General features: G+C 39.6%; 1 protein-coding gene across 2 annotated transcripts in view; it reads right to left on the reverse strand.

The window, feature by feature from the left end:
- The window catches only part of NHS (Nance-Horan syndrome (congenital cataracts and dental anomalies)), a 468,981-nt gene that overhangs the window by 20,764 nt on the left and 426,376 nt on the right, over window positions 1–21,841 (reverse strand). Inside the window, exons 4-5 of one of the 2 annotated variants that reach the window (XM_006835598.1) lie at window positions 4,856–4,918; window positions 2,753–2,945 (exon numbers count right to left, since the gene is read on the reverse strand). In XM_006835598.1, the coding sequence (XP_006835661.1) occupies window positions 2,753–2,945; window positions 4,856–4,918 (256 nt within the window). The remainder of the gene's footprint in view (window positions 1–2,752; window positions 2,946–4,855; window positions 4,919–21,841) is intronic. The other variant, XM_006835599.1, reaches the window with a different exon arrangement.

Here is a 21,841-nt window from a genome sequence, read left to right on the forward strand (position 1 = left end):
AAAAAAAAAAAAAAAAAAAAAAAAAATCACAAAACAGTGACCTATAACCATAGTATCCAAAACAAAAATCATTGCCATCAAGTCAATTCCAACACCTAGCAACCCTACAGGACAAAGGAGAACTGCCCCAGAGGGTGTCCAGTCATTTCCTCCTACATTTTACTTATATTGTAGTTATTGAGAGTTACTGAGAGCACTCAATAGTTTCTCCATGGACAATTTAACAATTGTGCTTACATTCTCTGAGTTGTGTAACCATTCTCATCTCCCATTTCTGAGTTGTTCCTCCCTCATTAACATAAAATCCAAGCACCCTAAGGCTCCTATCTAATCTTTTGAGTTCCCTGTTGTCAATTTGATCCTGTATGGACAGTTTTAAAATGAGCACAATGCTCCAGGCAGACATTTTTTACTAGTTAAGTGAAACTACTGTTTGGTTTTAAGATGACTTCAGGGAATACTTTTGGTTTAAGATTTAAAGATTGTCTTAAGGCAATAGTTCTAGGGTTTCATTCAGGCTCCATGACTCCAGAAAGTCTAGAGTTCATGAAAATTTTTAATTCTATTCTGCGTTTTCTCCCTTTGGATCAGGATTCTTATATGGAATCATTTATAAAAATGTTCATTAATGGTAGCTGCGCACCATCCAGTTCCTCTGGTTTTATGGCAAAGAAGCCAGATGTTCATGAAGGCAATTAGGCACACATTTCATATCCTCCTCCTATTCCTGAATCTCCTCCTTCCTCTGTTGTGTCAGGTGACTAGAGGTCAATTGTGCCTTGGATGGCTACTTGCAAGCTTTTATGATCCTAGGTGTGCTGTTCAATGAACTAGAAGGTAGAATTGAAGCACTAAGCATGCTATTAAGCCACTGACCTGGGATGTCTTATGAAATCATGACCCTAAACCTTCAAACTAAGGAACAAAATCCCAGGAAACTTCTAGTAGTACACAAAAAGCCTCATCAGCTACTTTTTGTGTGTGTATTGTTGCTATTGTAAATATATATCTCACACAACTTTTGCCAATTCAACTTTTTCTATGTGTACAACTTACTGAAAGCAAAACAATAATTGTCTGCGCAACCCTACCCTTAATAAATGGGATTTTTCTATCACAATTAGCCCTTCTTTTCCCTCTCCCTCCTGCCCCTGGCAGGAAACGAGTAAACTTTGGCCTCTATACATTTGGTTTTACTTGTCTTTTCATATAAGTTCAAGGCTGTAATCTTTATGGTTGGAGACTGCCACAACCTTCTCCTGAGGATTGGTTAGTAGGGCATAAGAACTGACCTTTCAGCGCTTAACCAGCATGCCACAAGGACACCTTATAATCATGGTACTAAATTGGAAAACAAGATTTTACTGACAGTGCCCTCAAGAAAGCAGGTGCTGATGTTCCCACAGTTGAAAGTTAGTTTAAGAGGGTGTCAAAATGATATGTCTGGGCAGCTGAACTTCCTAATACATCCCGTTTCAATTATGGAAGTCAGATAAGTGAAGATCCTTAGAAAAATTTATCCTCCAAGTTGAATAAGTAATCAAAAAAATAAACTTCCAGCTCATGATCAACTAAACTCTCTTTTTTTCAGGAAGGAAATAATATCTGCCCCAGATACCTAATCACCATTGGCTTCTCTCTTTGTGTGAGAGAAATGTGAGCGAGGTTAATACTATCCATGTTCCAAACACATCTCAAGAGATAGATAATCATTAGTCACAGATTACCAGAATGAAAAAGACTCAAAATATGGCTGTTCTTAAAATGTCAATATATAAATAAAGTATAAATACTATAGATGTTTAAAGAAAGCCCAATGTATAGATCTGTTAATTTCTCTCTTGAACATCTGAGTGTTCCATAACACTATTTTACTTATAACTAAAGTTACCAGATTCAATTCTAGAATTTAAAATTGTTGCCAATATACACGGAAAGTACAATGCAAACAGGCTTTTATTCTACCTAGACTGATAAACTATTACTATACAGAAGGAGGAGTAGAAAATGAAAGACAAAAAGGCTTACTGGTTTTAGAATACAATACAGCCTTCATCTAGGCATCCATAAATTGTTAGCTTAAAAATCCTTAGAGTCAATCCTTAAAGTCTCCTTGATCTTTGTAAAAAAGCCTACCTTCATCCAAGGAAGCATGGAAACAAATTTTGTTGTTGGCCTATATGACCATTACTTGCAATTTTAGAAACCTGGGGCTTGTGGTTTTCTTTCTTGTAGTGCCACGCATTATCATGTGATTAATCACTGCCACTTTCTCCATTAGTTCAGTCAGCTATGGCCAGAGAGCTTTCAGTTAATTTTTTTTTTCTCTCACAAAGAAACTATCATTTACAAAAAAAATGGCACAGCACAGCATATGCAAATTATTGTTAAAAATCTAACTAAAGCATTGTACACATTTTTTGAGTTGTATAAGGAGCTCTGGTAGCGTAGTGGTTACGAATCAGGATGCAAACCACAAGGTCAGCAGTTCGAAACTACCAGCTGCTCTGTGGGAGAAAGATGAGGCTTTCTGCTCCCGTAAAGATTTACAGCCTCGGAAACCCTGTTCAGGGTCGCTATGGGTCGGAACCGACTCGATGGCACTTAACAACAACAACAATTTGGATGAAAAAGTTATTACCTGTTTATTAAGTGGTATCTTAATGGTAGTCCCAGCAACACAAATATTGGCTATATCTAACAGACAGAATATTCCAACCCAATTGCCCCTAAGAAAAGAACAGAACCATACCAGTGACATTGATGGGAATAATGCAAGAAGAAATCACTTGGGCATCTTGTTTCATCTTCTCCTCTGGTGTTGGGAGAGGTAGGGCTTTGCTCCAGTTGGTCTGCTTATCCAGTGTTGAGGGGATGTTGTGTATCGGGTTTTTCGGCCTCTGCCCTAACATGACATCTGTATCTTCATCCTCTGGGGGATGAGACTGCAAATGAAATATATACAGACTCAGCCTTCTTAGTTCACAAACACACATATAAGGCATTTCACAGTTTAGTTAAGAGACATGAAGTCAGAAATAAGTTTTCAGGACAAAGGAGAAATTTCTGAAGGTAGAACACACAACTAATTCAAAGTATGATTTCAATAGTCAAGAGACACAAAGGCAAAGGAAAAATAGGCTAAATAAACATGCTCTTTAGGTTAAGTGGATTCAGAAGAGAGATAAAGTAACCAGAAATCTCTAAACTTCAAAGTAAAAAGAAATATGAATCTCGAATCCAGTGGAAGCCAGGTCCACAGCTGGATATCTATGTCACCATAAATTCCTATCGAATGCTAGGTGGCTAGGATCAAAGGAAGGCGATGACTTAGATGCCTGTGTCAAAATTCAGAAAGCATGCCAGAAAACCTAGAGGCAGGAGTCATTCCAAAACCAAGTACCTGAAAGACAAGCCAACCAAATCCAAGGGGCCAGTTCATTTCACTGTAGGATTCCAGCATTAGTGAAAACCATTTCAGCAGCACCCTTTTATGGATACTGTATACACAGGGAAAAGCCAAAGTAACAGTCTTCCCCTCCCAACTCCAGTGGAAAATACAAATGCTGTTACTGAGAAAGATTCAAGTGTATTTTGTTTTCAAATCTGGGAGGCTATTTTCTGTGGGGTTTGCAGAAGTGTGAAGCTTTTCTCCCAGTTGTACAAGTTAGGGTGCTTTCACTTCTATACGGCATTTGAGAATTCTTTGATAAACATTAATCTTGTCTAACTTTTATTTCAGAGTTAGACTCCTAGCCCAGCTTATTAAAAAGACTCCATCCTGATTTTTATTTCCAAGTTGGCTTGCTACATCAGATTATTAAAAGACCCAGTTTTCATCACTGAACTGAGTGTTATTTGTTTACACAATTTAGAAGAAGGTGAACATTTGTTTAAAATTAATACTTTTCCTCTTATTTCATTAAGCTTTCTATAATATTCTATATTGAAGCCAGGCTCATTTAGCTTTCATTTCTCTTCTCACATTTAGCAATCTTATGTTGCTTCAAAGGATTTCACAGACTGTCAAATGAATGGTTCTCATGCCCTTAAGGAGCTGATTACAGAGCCTCTTGATTGAACACACAGCATTTGCTTACCTTGTCAGAGGTTCCTGCGCAGCCCCCCAACACACCCAAGAGGATATGATTCCCCCCCTTGAGAAAAATGTGTTCGCCATGAACATTTTAGTAAAAGACTGCCTGCAACCTTCTTTCTCTCTTCAGCTTTTGTGCAGATTCCCAGCGAAGTGAATAGCTCAAATAAAGTTCGGGCACAAAAGACTTTGTTTCCTAGGTAACTTCCAAAGAGAAAAAAAAAGTTTGGTGCATGCAAAAGGGACAGAAAGAGAGAGAGAGAGAGACCAAGAGCCAGTGTGCAAGTGAGCTAGAGCTGGAGCGACCCCCACCCTCCATTTTGTAGGTGATTCCTTCCTTGAATAACAATGGACTGGGGAACACAGAAAGAATGGGGACCTGACTACAGCCCAGACCCACAGAATCATTTTGTCCCACTCTTGGTTTTGATTTGAGAAGCTGAATCTAACACTTCTGATAAATATAGGGCAAGTCTGAATTTCTTTCCTGGAAATTACAAAGTCCAGGAACAGCATCAGATGATGCCCTTAATTGCAATTTAGCGGGGAGGGGACAGTAAATGGGCAAAAATCCAAAGGCATAGTTGTCTACATTATACTTGATTTAATTCAAGTTAGGAAAATACCGCTCTCTATGTTGATTGACAAGAAAACACCGTTAGTTAGAAAGAGAGTTTGCAGTAAAATTAAAGAGAAGAAAATGAAAGTTTGTGGAGAGAGTGGGGTAGGGCTGTGAAGGAAGGTTCTCAGAGCCAATACCTTTCTACTCCAAGGGGTCATGTGGCAACACTCAGTGGGGGAGGGCGAGCGGGTGCTGTTAAACTAAGAACATGAAATGCAAAAAAAGAAAAAAATTAAAAACATGCACACAGCACACAATATACTCCAGTTAAACCAAATTCATGATATGAATGAATGAATATGAATATACTGGGATAACTTCCTTCCTTTTAAATGAGTATATTTAGAGGTAGCTGAATTAGAAGGAACCCTGGTGATGCAGTGGTTAGGTTCTTGGCTGTTAACCAAAAGTCATTGGTTCAAACTTACTAGGCACTCTGAGGAAGAAAGACATGGCAGTCTGCTTCCTTAAAGCTTTACAGCCTTGGCATTGTAGGGTAAGTACTGGACTGTGAATCACAAGGTTGGCAGCTCAAACCTACCAGCTGCTCCTTGGAAACCCTGTACAGGATCTCTATGAATCGAAATTGATTCGACAGCACTCAACAACAGCAACAAAACCCTGGTGTGGTGCTGTAGGATAAGCACTTGACTACTAACCACAAGGTCGGTGGTTTAAACTCACCAGTCACTCCTCAGAAACACTATACAGGGTCACCATTAGAACTGACTCCATGGCACCTAACAACAACAACAAACTCTATGGTTTATAAACCCCAAACAAGATGGCTTTGCACAGTGACAGTAGCAGTGGGCGGCCGTGTTCCGTTCTGTTGTGCACAGTGTCGCTATGAGATGGAGCCAACTCCACAGCACTGAACAACAACAACCCCTATGGGGCAGTTCTACTCTTATAGGATCCTGTAAGTTGAAATAAACTCCAAGACACTGGGTTTGGTTTTATTTGGGGTTTAGCATAAACAGTGATTAAGAATATAGACCTAGAGCTAAACTGAGTCCAAATCCTGGCCCCAGGCACTTGCTTGCTGTGAGCAAATTATTTATTTGACCAGCGATAATTACTCAGCCTCTTTAAGGTCAGTTTTCTTATCTGTAAGATAGGTATAATAGAATCAAACTTCCAGAGCTGTTTTGCTGTTCTGAGGATGAACGGAGTAAATATACTTGGAATAATCCTGGCACATGATAAGCTCTGTGCATCAGTAAATGTACACCTTATTATTATTATCATCACCACGCTTACCTGGTGAGATTGTCTTTGGAAATTGTACTCTTTCTATATTTTATATCTCACCCCATTTGTTAATTTGGGAAAGACCAAATTATTTTCTTTTCATAGAATGATTGTATTTTCCTGTGAACTAGTTGGAAGACAACTTCCTGGATAATTCCCTCCCTTGAACTGCTCAAACTTTGCCTCCTCCTCATATTCAGAAACTAACTCTAGTTGGAGACAGGCCAGTTTCAGGTGTGTACAACCTGTGCAGTTGTACAAGGCCCACTTTTGGTTTAACTCTCTACTGTCACTGTCCTGAGATTCTTAAGTTCTCAACAGGGGGCCCTGCATTTTCACTTTGTACCGGGCTCCACAAATTATGTAGACAGTACTGTTTGGAGAATAATCTGGTAGCCCAAATCTTCTTTGTGAAATATACTGAGATAGACACTGAAACTCTCTTAAATACTAAGCCAGCTCAATTTGGGATTCAATTATACATTTATAATAGGACTTACTCTATATAGCACCATTTTAATGTAAAACAAATTATTCCTGTATGTGTGGGGTTTTTTTCTTCTTATTCTTCTTCTTCCATCTATTAGATGATAAATTCCTGGAGTCCAGGAGCCCTATTTATTTTTCTTTTACTCTTCCATAATGATAGCGAAGTGTCTCCCCCATTGTGAGACTTCAAAAAAGTATTTGTTGACTTGAATGACAGAAGCTCTGAGTGTTATAACAATGATGAGAGACCCAAAGGTACTTACCATCTTCGTTCAAATAGGTGATGACAATGATAGAAAAGGATTCCAACACTTGGTTCCAATACTGATGTATGCGGGGCCTAGTTATTCTTAAGTCTACAGCAGATATACATTTCTTTTGGGAACATTTGGGGACTAAATCCATTATCAATTTCTAAGTTTTAGCTGACAGATTTGCTCATTAATTTGTTAAAGTTAAGCAATGCTATCTCCTCAGCCCAGGTAATTTTGATATAGATCTATTTGCAACAAGTGATTCTGTAGGGTCAAACCCACCAGCTACTTCTTGGAAACCCTGTGAGTTGGAACTGACTCCAAACACTAAACAACACCAGCAGTGGCTCTACAAATAGAAAAGGTGGACTACTTCTGAATGTTTAGCCACTGAAAACCTTATGAGTACCAGCAAAACCTTGTCAGATATAGGGCCAGAAGAAGAGCCCCTAAGGTTGGAAGGCAATCAAAACATGACTGCCTCCTGAAAGTAAAGTTGACCATAATGACTTGAATGGAGCAATGAAATTGAAACCTGCATTTGCTGATGGAGCACAACTCAAAATGAGAAGAAACAGCTGCAAACATCCATTAATAATTGGAACACGGAATGTATGAAGTGTGAATCTAAGAAAATTGAAAGTTGTCAAAAATGAAATAGAACCACAAAGATCCCTATCCTAGGCGTTAGTGAGCTGAAATGGCCTGGCATTGCCATTTTGAATCAGACAATCATATGGTGGAGTATGCCAGGAATGTCAAATTTCAGAGGAATGATGTTGCATTCAGCATCAAAAAGAATATTTCAGGATATATCTTGAAGTACAGTACTGTCTGTAATAGGTTAATATCCATAAACCTATAAGGAAAAGCAGTTAATACCACTATTATTCAAATTTAAGCACCACTTACTAAAGCCAGTGATGATGAAATAGAAGAATTCTACAAACTTCTTCAGTATGAAATTGATCGAACATGCAATCAAGATGCATTAATAATTATTGGTGATTAGAATGTGAAACAAAGAGGAAGGATCTGTACTTGGAAAATATGGCCTTGGTGATAGAAATGATGCTGGAGATCCTATGATCAAATTTTGTAAGACTTATTCATTACAATTACCCTTTTAAAACAACATTAAAATCCAAAACAAAAATGGCAGTATGAATTGGCTACTACAAGAACAAGTTGTTCACTGGGAAGCCATCAAGTCCCTTCAGAACAAACCCCCCTCCAAGACTGAAACTCAAAGGGAACACATAAGCAGCCATGTAAGCTTGCTGGCGACCATGTTGGTCTAGTGGTGAGTGGAAGAGAGGGAAAGGCAGCAATGAAGAAATGGGCTGAGTTCAGTCACGCTCCATAGACTACTGCTGATCTGAAGAGGAGAGAAAGAGGAAGGGCTGGTTGGTCCGAAGTGCGGTTAGACCTGGGGATTCCTGAGCTGAGATTGAAGCATCCAGCTGATATCAAGTGAGGGGAAATGCACAAGAATGTCCAAACTTGCAGATAGTACCCATTTGACCTAGCCTTGATGGCTTGATAATAAAAACTCAACTAGAGGAAGATTTAAAAAAACAAAACAAAACCCAACAATTTTTGATAAAGCAAACGAGTGTAAATTGCTACAATTTGATGAACTTGACCTATACTTACAGATGTAGTAGCTCAAATACCAACTGAGAGGGAAAGAGTCTTCACATCAAGTATCAATGGTATTCCTTCAATAGGGATGGGCAACTTAGGCATTGGCTACCTAAAATGAGGGGGTGATAAAGGTACAAAGTGACGAGCTTGCAAGTTTTCAAGAGGGAGTTCAATTTAAGAGTGTGCAGGGGAAGGTAGAATCCCCACTGAATAGTTTTCATCTTGTCTAGACGGGTCTGGTGAAAAGAGATGGGGATGAGATTCTTATGATTCAATAGTGAGTAATTGTTATCATGACTAATTGCAACTGTCACAACTGTAAAGGTAGAAGTTGTGTACCAAAAGGGGCGGGGGGGATAGTTAATCTTACAGTCCAAGAACAGAGGACCCTAGGACCATCAAGGGAGAAGAGCATGAACAGAATGTGGGGCCCTATCCGGAGAAGCAGCGACACCAGAGATGAAGGCAGAGATGATGACATTGAGAAATAGAGCAGCTGAGGACTCTAGACTCATGGAAAGAGAGGGACTGGGTGCTGGCGGCCAGGTGCTGGCAGGCTGGAGGCAGGCTTGCAGAATGTGCCCATTGGTTGTTTAAATTATTATATGTTCCTGAGTCTTTCTCTGTACATCTCCCCCTGCCTCCCCCCAAAAAACCCCACAAAAACCGGGAATGAAAGCAAATACTGTTGAATGATGATGCACGGAGGAGACCTGTAATCATTGCAGTGAAACTATGGTGTGAAGCCAATGTTTTCCCATGTAAACTAGCACTCAGTTCACAATAAACACTTATTTAAATAATAAAAAAAAACATTAAAGCTGACTATACACAGGATCTCATGGAGCTCTGGTAGCATAGTGGTTATGAGTTGGGCTGCTAACCTCAAGGTCTAGCAGTTCAAAATTACCAGCTGTTCTGGGGGAGAAAGATGAGGCTTTTTGCTCCCATCAAGATTTACAAGCTTGGAAACCCTATACAGGGTTGTTATGAGTTGGAACCAACTCCATGGCATACCACCACCATACACAGGACCTCACCAGATGGAATACACAGGGATCAAATTGACTACATCTGTGGAAAGAGACAGTGGAAAAGCTCAATATCGTCAGCCAAAACAAGGTCAGGGCAGACTGTGGAACAGACCATCAATTGCTTATATGCAAGTTTAGGCTGAAGCTGAAGAAAATGAAAACAAGTCCATGAGAGCCAAAATATGACCTTGAACATGTCCCACCTAAACTTAGAGACCATTTCAAGAACAGATTTGATGTATTAGACTGAAGACCAGAAGAGTTGTGGGATGACATGAAGAACATCATCCATGAAAAATACATAAGGTTTTTAAAAAGACAGGAAAGAAATAAAAGACCAAATGGATTTCAGGAGAGACTCTGAAACTTGCTTTTAAGTGTAGGTGGTGGTGGTTATGTGCCGTGAACTCAGTTCTGACTCATAGTGACCCTTTATAGGGTTTCCAAGGCTGTAAATCTTTATGGGAGAAGAAAACCTAATCTTTCTCCCATGGAATGGCTGGTAGTTTCAAATTGTTGACCTTGAGGTTAGCAGTCCGACTTGTAACCACTACGCTACCAGAGCTGTAGAGAAGCTAAAGTGAGTAGAAGAAATGAGGAAATAAAAGCTGAATGGAAAATTTCAAAGGGCAGCTAAAGAAGACAACATATAATGAAATGTGCAAAGGCTTGGAGTTAGAGAACCAAAAGGGAAGAACAGCTTGAACATTTCTCAAGCTGAAAGAACTGAAGACAAAAAGTCAAGACTTGACTTGAAATATTGACAGATTCTGTGTAGGGTAAGCACTAGTCTGCTAACCACAGGTTTGGCAGATCAGATGCACCAGATGCTCCTTGGAAACCCTATACAGGGTCACTATGGATTGGAACTGACTTGATGGCACTTAACAAAAACAAGGGCAAAATACTGAATGGTACAGAAAGCATCAAAAGAAGATGGACACAGAGTCACTGTAACAAAAATAAATGGTCAATGTTCAACTATTTCAAGAGGTCACGTGACTAAGAACCGATGGTATTGAAGGAAGAAGTCCAAGCTGCACTGAAGGCATGGGTGTAAAACAAAGCTCCAGTAAGTGATGGACTGCAAATGGAAGCCTTTGAACAAAGTGATGCAGCTCTGGAGGCGCTCACTCATCTGTGCCAAGATATTTGAACAATAGCTACCCGGCCAACAGATTGAACGAGATGCATGTTTGTGCTCATTTCAAAGAGAGGTGATCCAACAGAATGAACAAATCATCTAATATATCACTAGTATCACATGCAAGTAAAATTTTTCTGAAGATAATCCAAAAATGGTTGCAACAGTACCAGAGTTACCAGAAATTCAAGCAGGACTCAGAACAGGCCGTGGAGCCAGGGATAGCATTGCTGATGGCAGCTGAATCTTGGCTAAAAGCATAGAATACGAGAAAAAATGTTTACTTATGCTCTATTGATTATGCAAGGCTTTCCACTTTGTTGATCATAACAGATTTATGAATCATAACAAATTAACATTGCAAAAAAATGGGTATTCCAGAACACTTAATTGTGCTCATGAGGAACCTGTATAAAGACCAAGAGGTAGTCATTAGAGAGCAACAAAGGAATACTGAATGGTTTAAAATCAGGAAAAGTGTGTTACAGAGTTGTATCCTTTGACCGTATTTATTCAATCTGTATGCTGAGCGCAAGTAATCTGAGGAACTGGATTATATGAAGAAGAACACGGCATCAGGATTGGAGGAAAGATTCATTAACAACCTAACGACCTGCCATATATGATTCAATCTTGGTTGCTGAAAGCAAAGAGGACTTAAAATACTTACTATTGAAATTCAAAGACTACAGCCTTCAGTATGGATTGCATCTCAGTGTAAAGAAAACAAAAATCCTCACAACTGGACCAATAGGTAATATCATGATAAATGGAGAAAAGATTGAAATTGGCTTCATTTTGCTTGGATCCACAATCAATACTCATGGAAGCAGCAGTCAAGAAATCAAACAAGATATTGCAATAGGAAAATCTGCTGTAAAAGACCTCTTTAAAGTGCTGAAGAGCTAATTTATCAGTTTGAGGACTAAGATGCGCCAGACCCAAGCACATCTTATTTTCAGTCGCCTCATATGCATGTTGGATGGTGAATAAGAAAGACTGTAGACGAAATGATGCGTTTGCATTATGGTGTTGGAGAAGAATATTAAATGTCCCATGGACTGCCAAAACAAATCTGTTTTGGAAAAAGTGCAGCCAGATTGCTCCTTAGAAGCAAGAATGGTGAGACCTCATGTCCTGTATTTTGAACATGTTATCAGGAAGGACCAATCCGTGGAGGACATCATGTTTTGAAAAGTGAAGGGTCAGCAAAAAAGAGGATGCTCCCCAATGGAATGGACTGCCACAGGGTAGCCACAGTGGGCTCAGACCTAACTATTGTGGCGGTGGTACAGGACCAAGGCAGTGTTTCATTCTATCCTGTGTACGGTTGCTATGAGTTGGAACCAACTCTAGGGCATTCACTCAGAGTGACCATTTTGACAGATATGGTGGGTATGAATTCAGACATTTACCTGGTTCTGCCCACCTCATTAAACAAGCATGAGTAACACCTAGAAATGACTAAGGATGACAAATCCAGAGAGTTAGCTCAGACTATTAAATTTTGGTCACCATGATCAGGTCAAAGTCTCCTTGGTTTACACCCCACATGTTGGATTCAACCCTCACATGCTGGAGGTTGGAACTACTATCAACATAGCAGAAAGGCCGATTTCTCTTCAACTGATCAGCCTCTCTGCTATGTTGATAGCTCCAACCTCTAGTTTGTGAAGGCTGAAACTAGGCACTCTTGGCTTAGAATGTGGAAGAATTGTGTTCTTTGGTTTCTCTCCATAGACATAAGCACTCAAGTTCCTGCAGATGGTGTGTGGATTTCCAGTATTCAAGCTTATAATATTAAAATGGGTGATGTTTTTATTTCTATTGATTTAGTAACTGCCTTAGTGTAGTGTTCTTTAAAACAAAACAAAAAAAAACCACCTTTATTTGTGAATTGAGTGAAGGTTTACAGAGAAGATCATCAGTTTTACATTAAACAAATCTTGCACTTTGTTTCATCTCAATGATTACAATCCCCTCCATGCAACAATTATCTTACTTCCTCCCTGTGGTTCTTATTTCCCATCCACCCTCCTTCCCAGCCCTTCTCAACTTTGTCATTAGATAAATGTTGCCCTTTTGATTTTGAATGGTTGACAATTCCATGGTGAGCATACCTAACTAGTATTGTTGTCTCCCCTACCTCTTAGCTGAAAATTGAACCAGGAGGGTGAGTTTCTTTCTAGATTTGAAGGGTGGCTGAGGGCCCTAGTCTCATGTTCTTCCACTCTTCTTCTGACCAGTAATCCTGCTCTTAAAAAAAAAAAAAAAAAAAAAAAAAGATGAATTTTGTTTCACACTCTATCCGGGTCCTTCTAATATGATCTCTTTCAGAGCAGTTGGTAGTGGTAGCTAGGCACCATCCACGATTTCTGGTCTCAGGATCATGGAAACTGACGTTCACATGTTCCATTGAACTAATTGATTCCAAGCCTTTTCAATTCTTAACACTCTTTCTTCACATATGGAGAGACCTACAGCTGCACCTTAAATGACCGCAGACACTACCTACCAAAGTTGAATGTAGAACATTGTCTTTGTGAACTATGTTATGATAGTTGATCATGCTGTCCCCTGAGACTATGGTCCTGAGCCCCCAGCCCAGCAACTCACTGCCTTAAGATGTTTGGTAATATCTAAGACGTTTTCATGAGTTTGCCTGCTGTGTGCTCCACCACATTCATAGGTGTATTTGCAGCAAAGATAAACACCCACGTACACATATTCTCTGTCAAACTCATATATTTGTGGGTATACTCCCACTCTCCCTCCCATACACATGTCAGCCTGTGTATCTGTCCATGTATAATACTGATGTTGCATGTTAGTGTGTATAACAATATTTACCTCTATCCCTTTTAATTCTTGCATGTACCCTGCGTTTTCACCTGCCTTCATCATTCTTATGCCACACTCCTTCTTCTTGTATATTGCCCTCCCCATCACCTGAGCTAAAATGTGTCCATCCTCTAGTTAGTGAATTACTCTTACTTCCCTCCAATCTCTGGTAACCATAAAAGAATGCTTCTTTAACAAGAAAACCTTTTCTCAAGTTTTTACAATAGTGTTCTTATGTAATACTTGCACTTTAGTGACGGACTTCACTCAGCATAATATCCTCCAGGTTCATCCATGGTATGAAGTGTTTTGCAGATTCATCATTCTTCTTCAGCATTGCATAGTATTCCATTTTGTGTATATACCAAAGTTTGTTTATCCATTGTTTCATTGATTGACATTTAAACCATCTCCATCATTTTGCTATTGTGAATAGTTCTGTGATGAACATGAGTGTGCATATATCTACTTGTGTCCTGGCTCATATTCCTTGGGGATCTATATCAAATAGAGGGATGGCTGGGTCTTGTGGTATTGCTATTTCCAACTTTTTGAGGAAGCACCACACCATTTTCCACAGTGGATGCACCATTTTATAAGCCTGCCAACAAGGTAGGAGGGTCCCAGTCTATTTGGGTAATGTTTTAAAGCATTATTTTCCCTAGATGTTTGGAAGGCCCATTTAAATGAATCCTATTGCTTATTCAGAGTAATGTTTATAACGACAGGAACTGTTTCTGTTTACAACTGTATTATTCCTACCACTTCAATATTGTTGTTAAGTGGTAGAGAGTCAATTCTGATTCATAGCGACCCTGTATAGAGTTTTCAAGGAGCAGCTGGTGGGTTTGAACCACTGATTTTGTGGTCAGCAGTCCAGTGCTTATTCTACAGCGGCACACCAGGACTCCACTTCAATATTGTTTTTGTTGTTAAGTGCTTTCAAATTGGTTCCAACTCATAGCAACCCTGTATAGTTTCCAAGGGATAGCTGGTGAGCTTGAACCACTGACCTTGTTGTTCAAGTAGCACAGAGCATTAACCTACAGCAACACACCAGGACTCCACTTCAACGGTGCTCAATAAATATCTGTTGGATTGTGAGTGCCCCCAGGTGCCTAGCATAAACAAACAGAACTCCTCTTCTACAGAAATGACATCAAATTATTTACACACTCAGTTTTTCAATATAAATAACATCTAGCACAAAACAACAAGGAACAGGAGGAGCTAAAACAGCATCAACAAGAAGCATCCAAAATACCAGGCCCGAGGAGACGACCTTCAGGGACTCCTGATTTGGGAATTCTCCCTCAGTGCAGAAATGACATTGAACGATGTTGGTTTTCCTAGCAGTGTATGGGAAGAGTAAGAGACCACCCATGCATTCACTCAAGAGCATTTCTTTGAAGAGAGTAAAATCAGCCCCAGTGGAAACAAATATCAAATTAAAAATAATTTCCCCATCGTGAGTATATGGGTGTTCACTCTATAATTCTTTAGACTTTTTTGTACTTTTGACAATTATGCAATAAAACATTGGGTAAAAATGACAAGAAATCAAAGTAATTTCCCCCTCTTTTTCCAAGCTCCCATTCTGGTCCTCCTAGCACTGGTTTTGAGAAGCCTCCAAGTCCAAGCTGTGCCATTTTAGAATCAGCTACTACCACTAATGCCCCATCTTGTCTGTCCCTGACAAAAGATGTTTTTTTGATGTTTCCATCCCATTTCCGTCCCTGCTGACTCTTATCAGTTAGAGCCTCAAATTCTTTCCCTAGCTTTCCATGAGGCTGTTTCAACAAAAGTTAGAGTTATACTTATGACCAGTGTTCATAGCAAAAAATAAGACATTATGCTCAAACGCACTCAAAGAAATTTTTTGGTGAATACTGAAAGAATATTTTTCAAATTCAAATCTTTCTTGTGGTATGTGTGTGTGAGAAAGAGAAAAATTCATTTATTCACTCCAAAGTTCTCAAGATTTTACCCAATCTTTCTCTTACTGCCAAAAGAAAATAATAATCCCTCAGCCCCGTATTTTACTTTCTTTTAGGTCTTATTTTATATGCTGATGGGGCCTATTTTGCTTTAAAACTTTCCCAAAAGACATCTGTTAAAATGTTGTGGGTATTCCAGCAGGAAATGTTTTTAAAATTGGCTTTGGTTTGTGATCTAACTGATACCACATGGCATTTACAGCAGTCAACTTCCAGAGCTGATTTATTACCATCATGCTGCCTTAAACATGAGAAATATTTACTGCAAACTGCATTTGAATGCAGGAATAAAATACTAGGATGAAAATGTCATTGTGAACCTCACTGGGTTCCTAGTGAGGTAATCTTGGCTTTATTCTTGCTCTTTCATAGGATTTATTTGTCCTTAAGCTCAGTCGCCAAATTTCTGTGATATTATGGTCTGTCTGTGAGATGGAAGGTAGCTTGTTTGCCTCCAATTTTCTTTACAATAATGTGTATGTCTTGTCCATTTTCATGAAGTGCTTTGATCTCTATGAAGAAAGCTAACAATGCCTCCTTCATATATCATTTGCTTCCATTATAGTTACATAGCACTTTTATTCCCTTGAGATGTCCCTCAAAGTCTTCCACTGGCTAGTATTAGATTCTTTTTTTAAAAGATGTTTTTATTGTGAATTATGTGATAGTTTACATGGGAGAACATTAGCTTTACATTCATCCTATAGTATATCATTACATTGCCATGGTTACAATCCCCTCCATACATCATCAACCAACCAAATGGTACACCCCGCAAGCCTGTTCCCTGTTTGTCAGCACTCAACCCCTCTGCCTCTCTGGGTCTAGAGTTTCCCAGCTGCTCCATCTCTCCGTGTCATCGCCTCTGCCTTCATTTCAGGTGTCACTGTTTCTCTGGGTAGGGTCCCACACTCTACTCTTCTACCTTGATGGTCCCAGGGCCCTCCATTCCTGGACTGCAAAGTCAACCACTCCCCTCCTTTTGCTACAAAAGTCTACCTTTACATTTCCAACCCTCACAGTCAGTCCCGACAGTAATTATTCACTATTGTACCTCATGAGTGCTATCCCAATCTCCTTTCATCTGCCCTGCCCAGACAGGGAGTTAGGCTCCCTCTTGAAAGCATGTAAGCCAGTCACTTCTTGCCTTTGTAGCCCCCCAACCCCAATTTGGGTAGCCAATGTCCAAGCTGCCCATCCATCCCTTTCTACCCTGTGTATTGAGGGAGTGGGAATGATCCTCACTGTAAAGATTTGTTCCCTCTTTTGAGCTACTGTATCAAAAGTTCATCAAATTGTATCAGATTACTCTTTTTTTCTTCTTTCTTTTTCTAGTTGAGCTCTGATCATCCAGCCATTGAAGCCAGGGTAAGTGGGTATTATCTGTTAAGTGTGGGTCTTCTTATGTATATGCCCTCTCTTCTTATCAGCTGGATGCTTCATTATCCACTCTAGTCACTGTGGCTATGTCACTGACTTTGGCCCCAGGAGTCCCAGGTCTTGCCAAATTGCTGGCCAACCAGGTCTCCACCTGGGTTCACAGGAGTCTATTGAACGTGGTTGGACTTAGCTTGCAGCTTCACTGCTGTTTTTCCCTCACTTCCCCTTATTAGTGACCAGCGTGGTCACCAGTCAGAGCATGTGTCTGCTCATGTATTCCCATTGAGTCTCACACTTGGAAGGGGGTTTGCCCTGATGGGACCCGACTGCTTGCTTTGATGTCTCCTGGGCGAGATGTCTGCTTGTTCTTGTAGTAGTAGTCAGTTGGACTGCCGTTAGTTTTTTGTATTTTCCTGTCGGTCTTTCTTTCAAGAAGTATCTTCTGTTCTTTCAGCCACTCCAGGCTGGTCTGCATGTCCTTTCCAGTAGAAATTTCCCACCTCAGTAGATTCTGGAGCGTCCTTCACTGGGCATGTTGTAGCCTCATTTTAGGTATTCCAATAAGTTATAGGCAGAAAACAGACTTACAAAGCTTTCTATGGTGATATTTCTAGCTATTCCTTTTCTCCTCAAGTGTCTATTTTATAATGGCATGCCAGGGAAACCAAGATTCAAAAGACAGCCAACCATCTTAACATTATTTTCCCCCTTTTGCCCATTCCAAGCTTGTCTCAATCCCCGTATTCCAGAGCCCTGTTTTTCCAAGGTTGTGCATATATCATTATTTACCTCTGTCCCACTTAGCCCATGCAAACCTGCCTAATTGTTTTCCCATCTGCTTTGTTCTTCCATTCCCCTCCCCCTTCTTGTGTATTGCCCCTCTCCCTGACACCCAAACTATCCTGTGTCTATTCCCTACTTTGTGCTCCACCTTCCCGTTCTTCCCCTCACCCTACCCCACAAATCACGGTAACCAGCAAAGAATCCCCGCCCCCTCCCCTTTAGTATGGGTTCTTAGTCTTTTACAGTGGTGATCCTATGCAGTATTTCTCCTTTTGTGACTGACTAATTTCACTCAACATAATGTCCTGAAGGTTCATCCATGTTATGTGATAGCTTGCAGCTTCCTTGTTGTTCTTCAAGGTAGCATAGTATTCCACTGTGTGAATGTACCGCAGTTTGTGTATCCATCCTTCCGTTGATGGGCACTTAGGCTGTCTCCATCTTTTTGCTATTGTAAATAGTGCTGCTATGAACATTGGTGTGCATATATCAACTAATGTTATGGCTCATATTTCTTGTGGGTAAATACCAAGTAGAGGAATTGCTGAATCATAAGGTATTTCCATTTCCAGCCTTCTGAGGAAGTTTCCAGAGAGGTTGGACCAGTTTGCAATCCCACCAACAATGCAGCAGCATCCCAGTCTCTCCACATCCTCGCCAGCATTTATTGTCCTCTACTTTTTTTGAATTTTGCTGTTATTGCTGGTGTGAGATGGTATCTCATTGTTGTTTTGATTTGCATCTCTCTGATGGCTAGTGATCGTGAAAATTTCTTCATATGTTTGCTGGCTACCTGGATCTCCTCCTTGGTGAAGTGTCTGTTCATGTCCTGTGCCCATTTTTTAACTGGGTTATTTGTCTTTTTCTTGTAGAGGTGTTGTAGTTCCCTATATATTGTAGAAAAGAGTCCCTTGTCTGATGTGTCATTGCAAAAGATTTTTTTCCCATTCTGTGGGTCCCCTTTTTACTCTTCTGTTGAAGTGTTTTGATGCACATACGTTTTTAATTTTTAGTATGTCCCAGTCATCTATTTTGTCTACTTTTGTGTACTTTTCAAAATGTTTGGTAATCTGTGTATTCCCTGAATTAGTGCCCTCACATTTGTCCCTATTTTTTCATTGATGGCCTTTGATTGATGGTTTTTGTATAAGGTGTGGGTGAGGGAAAGGTCTTGTTTCAATCTTTTGCATATTGCTTTGCCAGTACCATCTGTTGAAGAGACTATCCCCTCCCCATGCGATATATTTATGTACTTTGTCGAAAATCATTTGGCTGTATGTGGATGGGTTAATTTCTGGATTCATGATTCTGTTCTATTGATCAATGTATCTTTCATTGTACCAGAACCAGACTGTTTTGACCACTGTAGCTGTGTAATAAATTTTGAAGTCAGGGAGTGAGAGGTTTCCAACCTTATTCTTCTTAAGCAGTGCTTTGCTTATCCTGGGTTTATTTCCTTTCCATATAAAGTTTGTAATTGTTTTTCCCATCTCTTTGAAGAATGTCGTTGGAATCTGAATTGGGATTGCATTATGTGTATAAATTGCTTTGGGTAGTGTTGACAGTTTCACAATGTAAGTCTTCCTATCCAGGAGCATGGTATATTCTTCCATTTTTGTAAGTCTCTTTTGGTTTCTTGTAGTAGTGTTTTATAGTTTTCTTTGTATAAGTCCTTTGTTTCTCTGGTTACATTTATTCCTAGATATCTCATCCTTTGGGCGGCTTAGTACTAGACTCTTTATCTTTCAAATATGTTTGATAGCATCACTTTAAATTCATACTGTGCTTCCCTACCTTGTCCCTCAATTCCACCATTTACCAAGGTAAACACTATGGGAAAGCAAAATGGTGAGGTAGATAGAAGTTAAGGGAACATGCTAGTTTTTTTTGCTTTTCTAATCCTTTCCTAAGGAGCTCTGGTAGCGTAGCGGTTACTAGTCGGGCTGCCAACTTCAAGGTCAGCAGTTGGAAACTACCAGCGGTTCTGCGGGAGAAATATGAGGCACATTCTCATAAAGATTTACAGCCTCGGAAACCCTGTGCAGGGTGGGTCACTATGAGTCAGAACCGACTCCATGGTTTATCCTTCAGCACCATTCCCTTCCAGGTACACAGGAAGGATGTCGTGGTTTCCGAAAGAGCCCATCATGCTTTCTCTCTAAATTCTCCTTATCACACTGCTTTCTGAGCCAATTGTGAGGCTAGAAAGAAGCCCACAGACACACTCTCATTGCAGTACTGAAAATCTCTACTGCTAAACCCAAGGGAATACATTTCTAAAGCAGAATTATGGACAATGATGGTAAGCTGGAGAGGGAGATATTTGGGAACAGGTGCCAACAGGGTTCTTCTTTTTCTCATTACTATGCAGTAATATCTATTTAAAACACTAACAAGTATAAATATTTAGGACTGGGGAAAGTCCCCTTATCATTGATAAATCTGCTTTCCAAAATCATACTTTTACTTCTTTTCCTTGACAGATATAGTCACCATCATGCTTTCAATTCTCTTAAGAGGCAATCTGCAAAATAAAATATACAAAGGCACGTGCACTCAATATCATTACTCATTGAGAGCATCCAAATGAAAACCACCATGATGCATTGTTGTATAATGTTACTGTTGTTAGGTGCCATCAAGATGGTTCCCACTCATAGCGACCTTATGCAAAGTGAACGAAACAGTGCCTGGTCCTACACCCTCATCACAATTGGGATATTTAAACCCACCGTTGCTACCACTGTGTCAATCAATCTCATTGAGAGTCTGCCTCTGTACTGGCTATATGATGACCTTCTCCAAGATCTGGTCCTTCCTGACAACATGTCCAAAGTACAAGACACAAAGTCTCACCATCCTCACTTCTAATGAGGATTTTGGTTGTACTTTTTCCAAGACAGATTATTTGTTCTCTGGTAGTCCATGGTACTATCAATATTCTTTGCCAACACCCTAACTCAAATGTTTCAATTCTTCTATTGTCTCTGTTATTCACTGTCCAGCATTCACATGCATATGAGGTGACTGAAAATACCATAGTTTGGGTCAGGTGCACCTTAGTCCTCAAAATGACACCTTAGCTCTTTAACAATAGGTCGTTTGCAGCAGATTTTCCTGATGCAATCACATTTGATTTCTTGATTTATCCTTTACTATGGATTGCCCCAGTTGTCAAGCTTTTCATTTTCTTTACATTGAGGGGCAATCCATACTAAAGGTTGTAGTCTTTAATCTTCCTCAGTAAGTAGTTCAAGTCCTCTTCTCTTTGAGCAAGCAAGGTTGTGTCATCAGCATATTGTAGGTTGTTAATGAGCCTTCCTCCAATCCTAATGCTATATTATTCTTCTTCATATAATCCAGATTCCCAGGTAATTTGCTCAGCATACAGACTGAATAAGTGTAGTGAAAGTATACAATCCTACTGCATACCTTTCCTGATTTTAAACCATTCAGTATCCCTTGTTCTGTTCAAATGACTGCCTCTTGGTTACTCATGAGCACAGGTTACTCATGAACACAATCAAGTATTCTGGTATTCCTATTCTTCATAATACTTGTTGTGATCCACAAAGTTGAATGTCTTTGCAAAGTCAATAAAGTAACAGTAAACATCCTTTTAGTATCTTGGTTCAACCAAGATCTGTCTGATATCAGCAATGATATGCATTGTTCCATATTCTCTTCTGAATCTAGATTGAATTTCTGGCAGCCTCCTGTCAATGTACTACTGCAATTGTTTTTAAATTCTCTTTAGCAGAATTTTACTTGCAGGTGATACTAATGATATTGTTTGATGATTTTTGCATTCTGTTGGGTCACTTCTCTTTGGAATAGGCATACATATGGATCTCTTCCAATTGGTTGGCCGGATTGCTGTCTTCCAAATTTCTCAGCATAGATGAGTGAGCTCCTCCAGGGCTGCATCAGTTTGTTGAAAGATTTCAATATGTATCCCATCAATTCCTGGAGCCCTGTTTTCTCTGATGCCTCCTTTTAATTTCCAACTTTTGCATAACAATGTCCAGTAATTATAAATGCATCTTAATTACAAGTTTGATCAATTTCAGAATGAATAAGTCGGTAGAATTCTTTAATTTCATTAACATTGGTTTTAGTGATTGGTGTATAAATGTGTCCAATCATATTAACTGGTCTTTCTTGTAGGGCTTTAGGTAATATCCTGTCACAGACATCCTTGTACTTCAAGATAAGTCTTGAAATGCCTTTTTTGATAATTGTGAAGCCATTCTTTTTTTTTCATTCGTTTTTAATTTGTTGTTCCCAGCATAGTAAACCA

This window comes from Chrysochloris asiatica, unplaced genomic scaffold (genome assembly GCF_000296735.1).
Source record: "Chrysochloris asiatica unplaced genomic scaffold, ChrAsi1.0 scaffold00018, whole genome shotgun sequence".
Lineage (NCBI taxonomy): Eukaryota > Metazoa > Chordata > Mammalia > Afrosoricida > Chrysochloridae > Chrysochloris > Chrysochloris asiatica.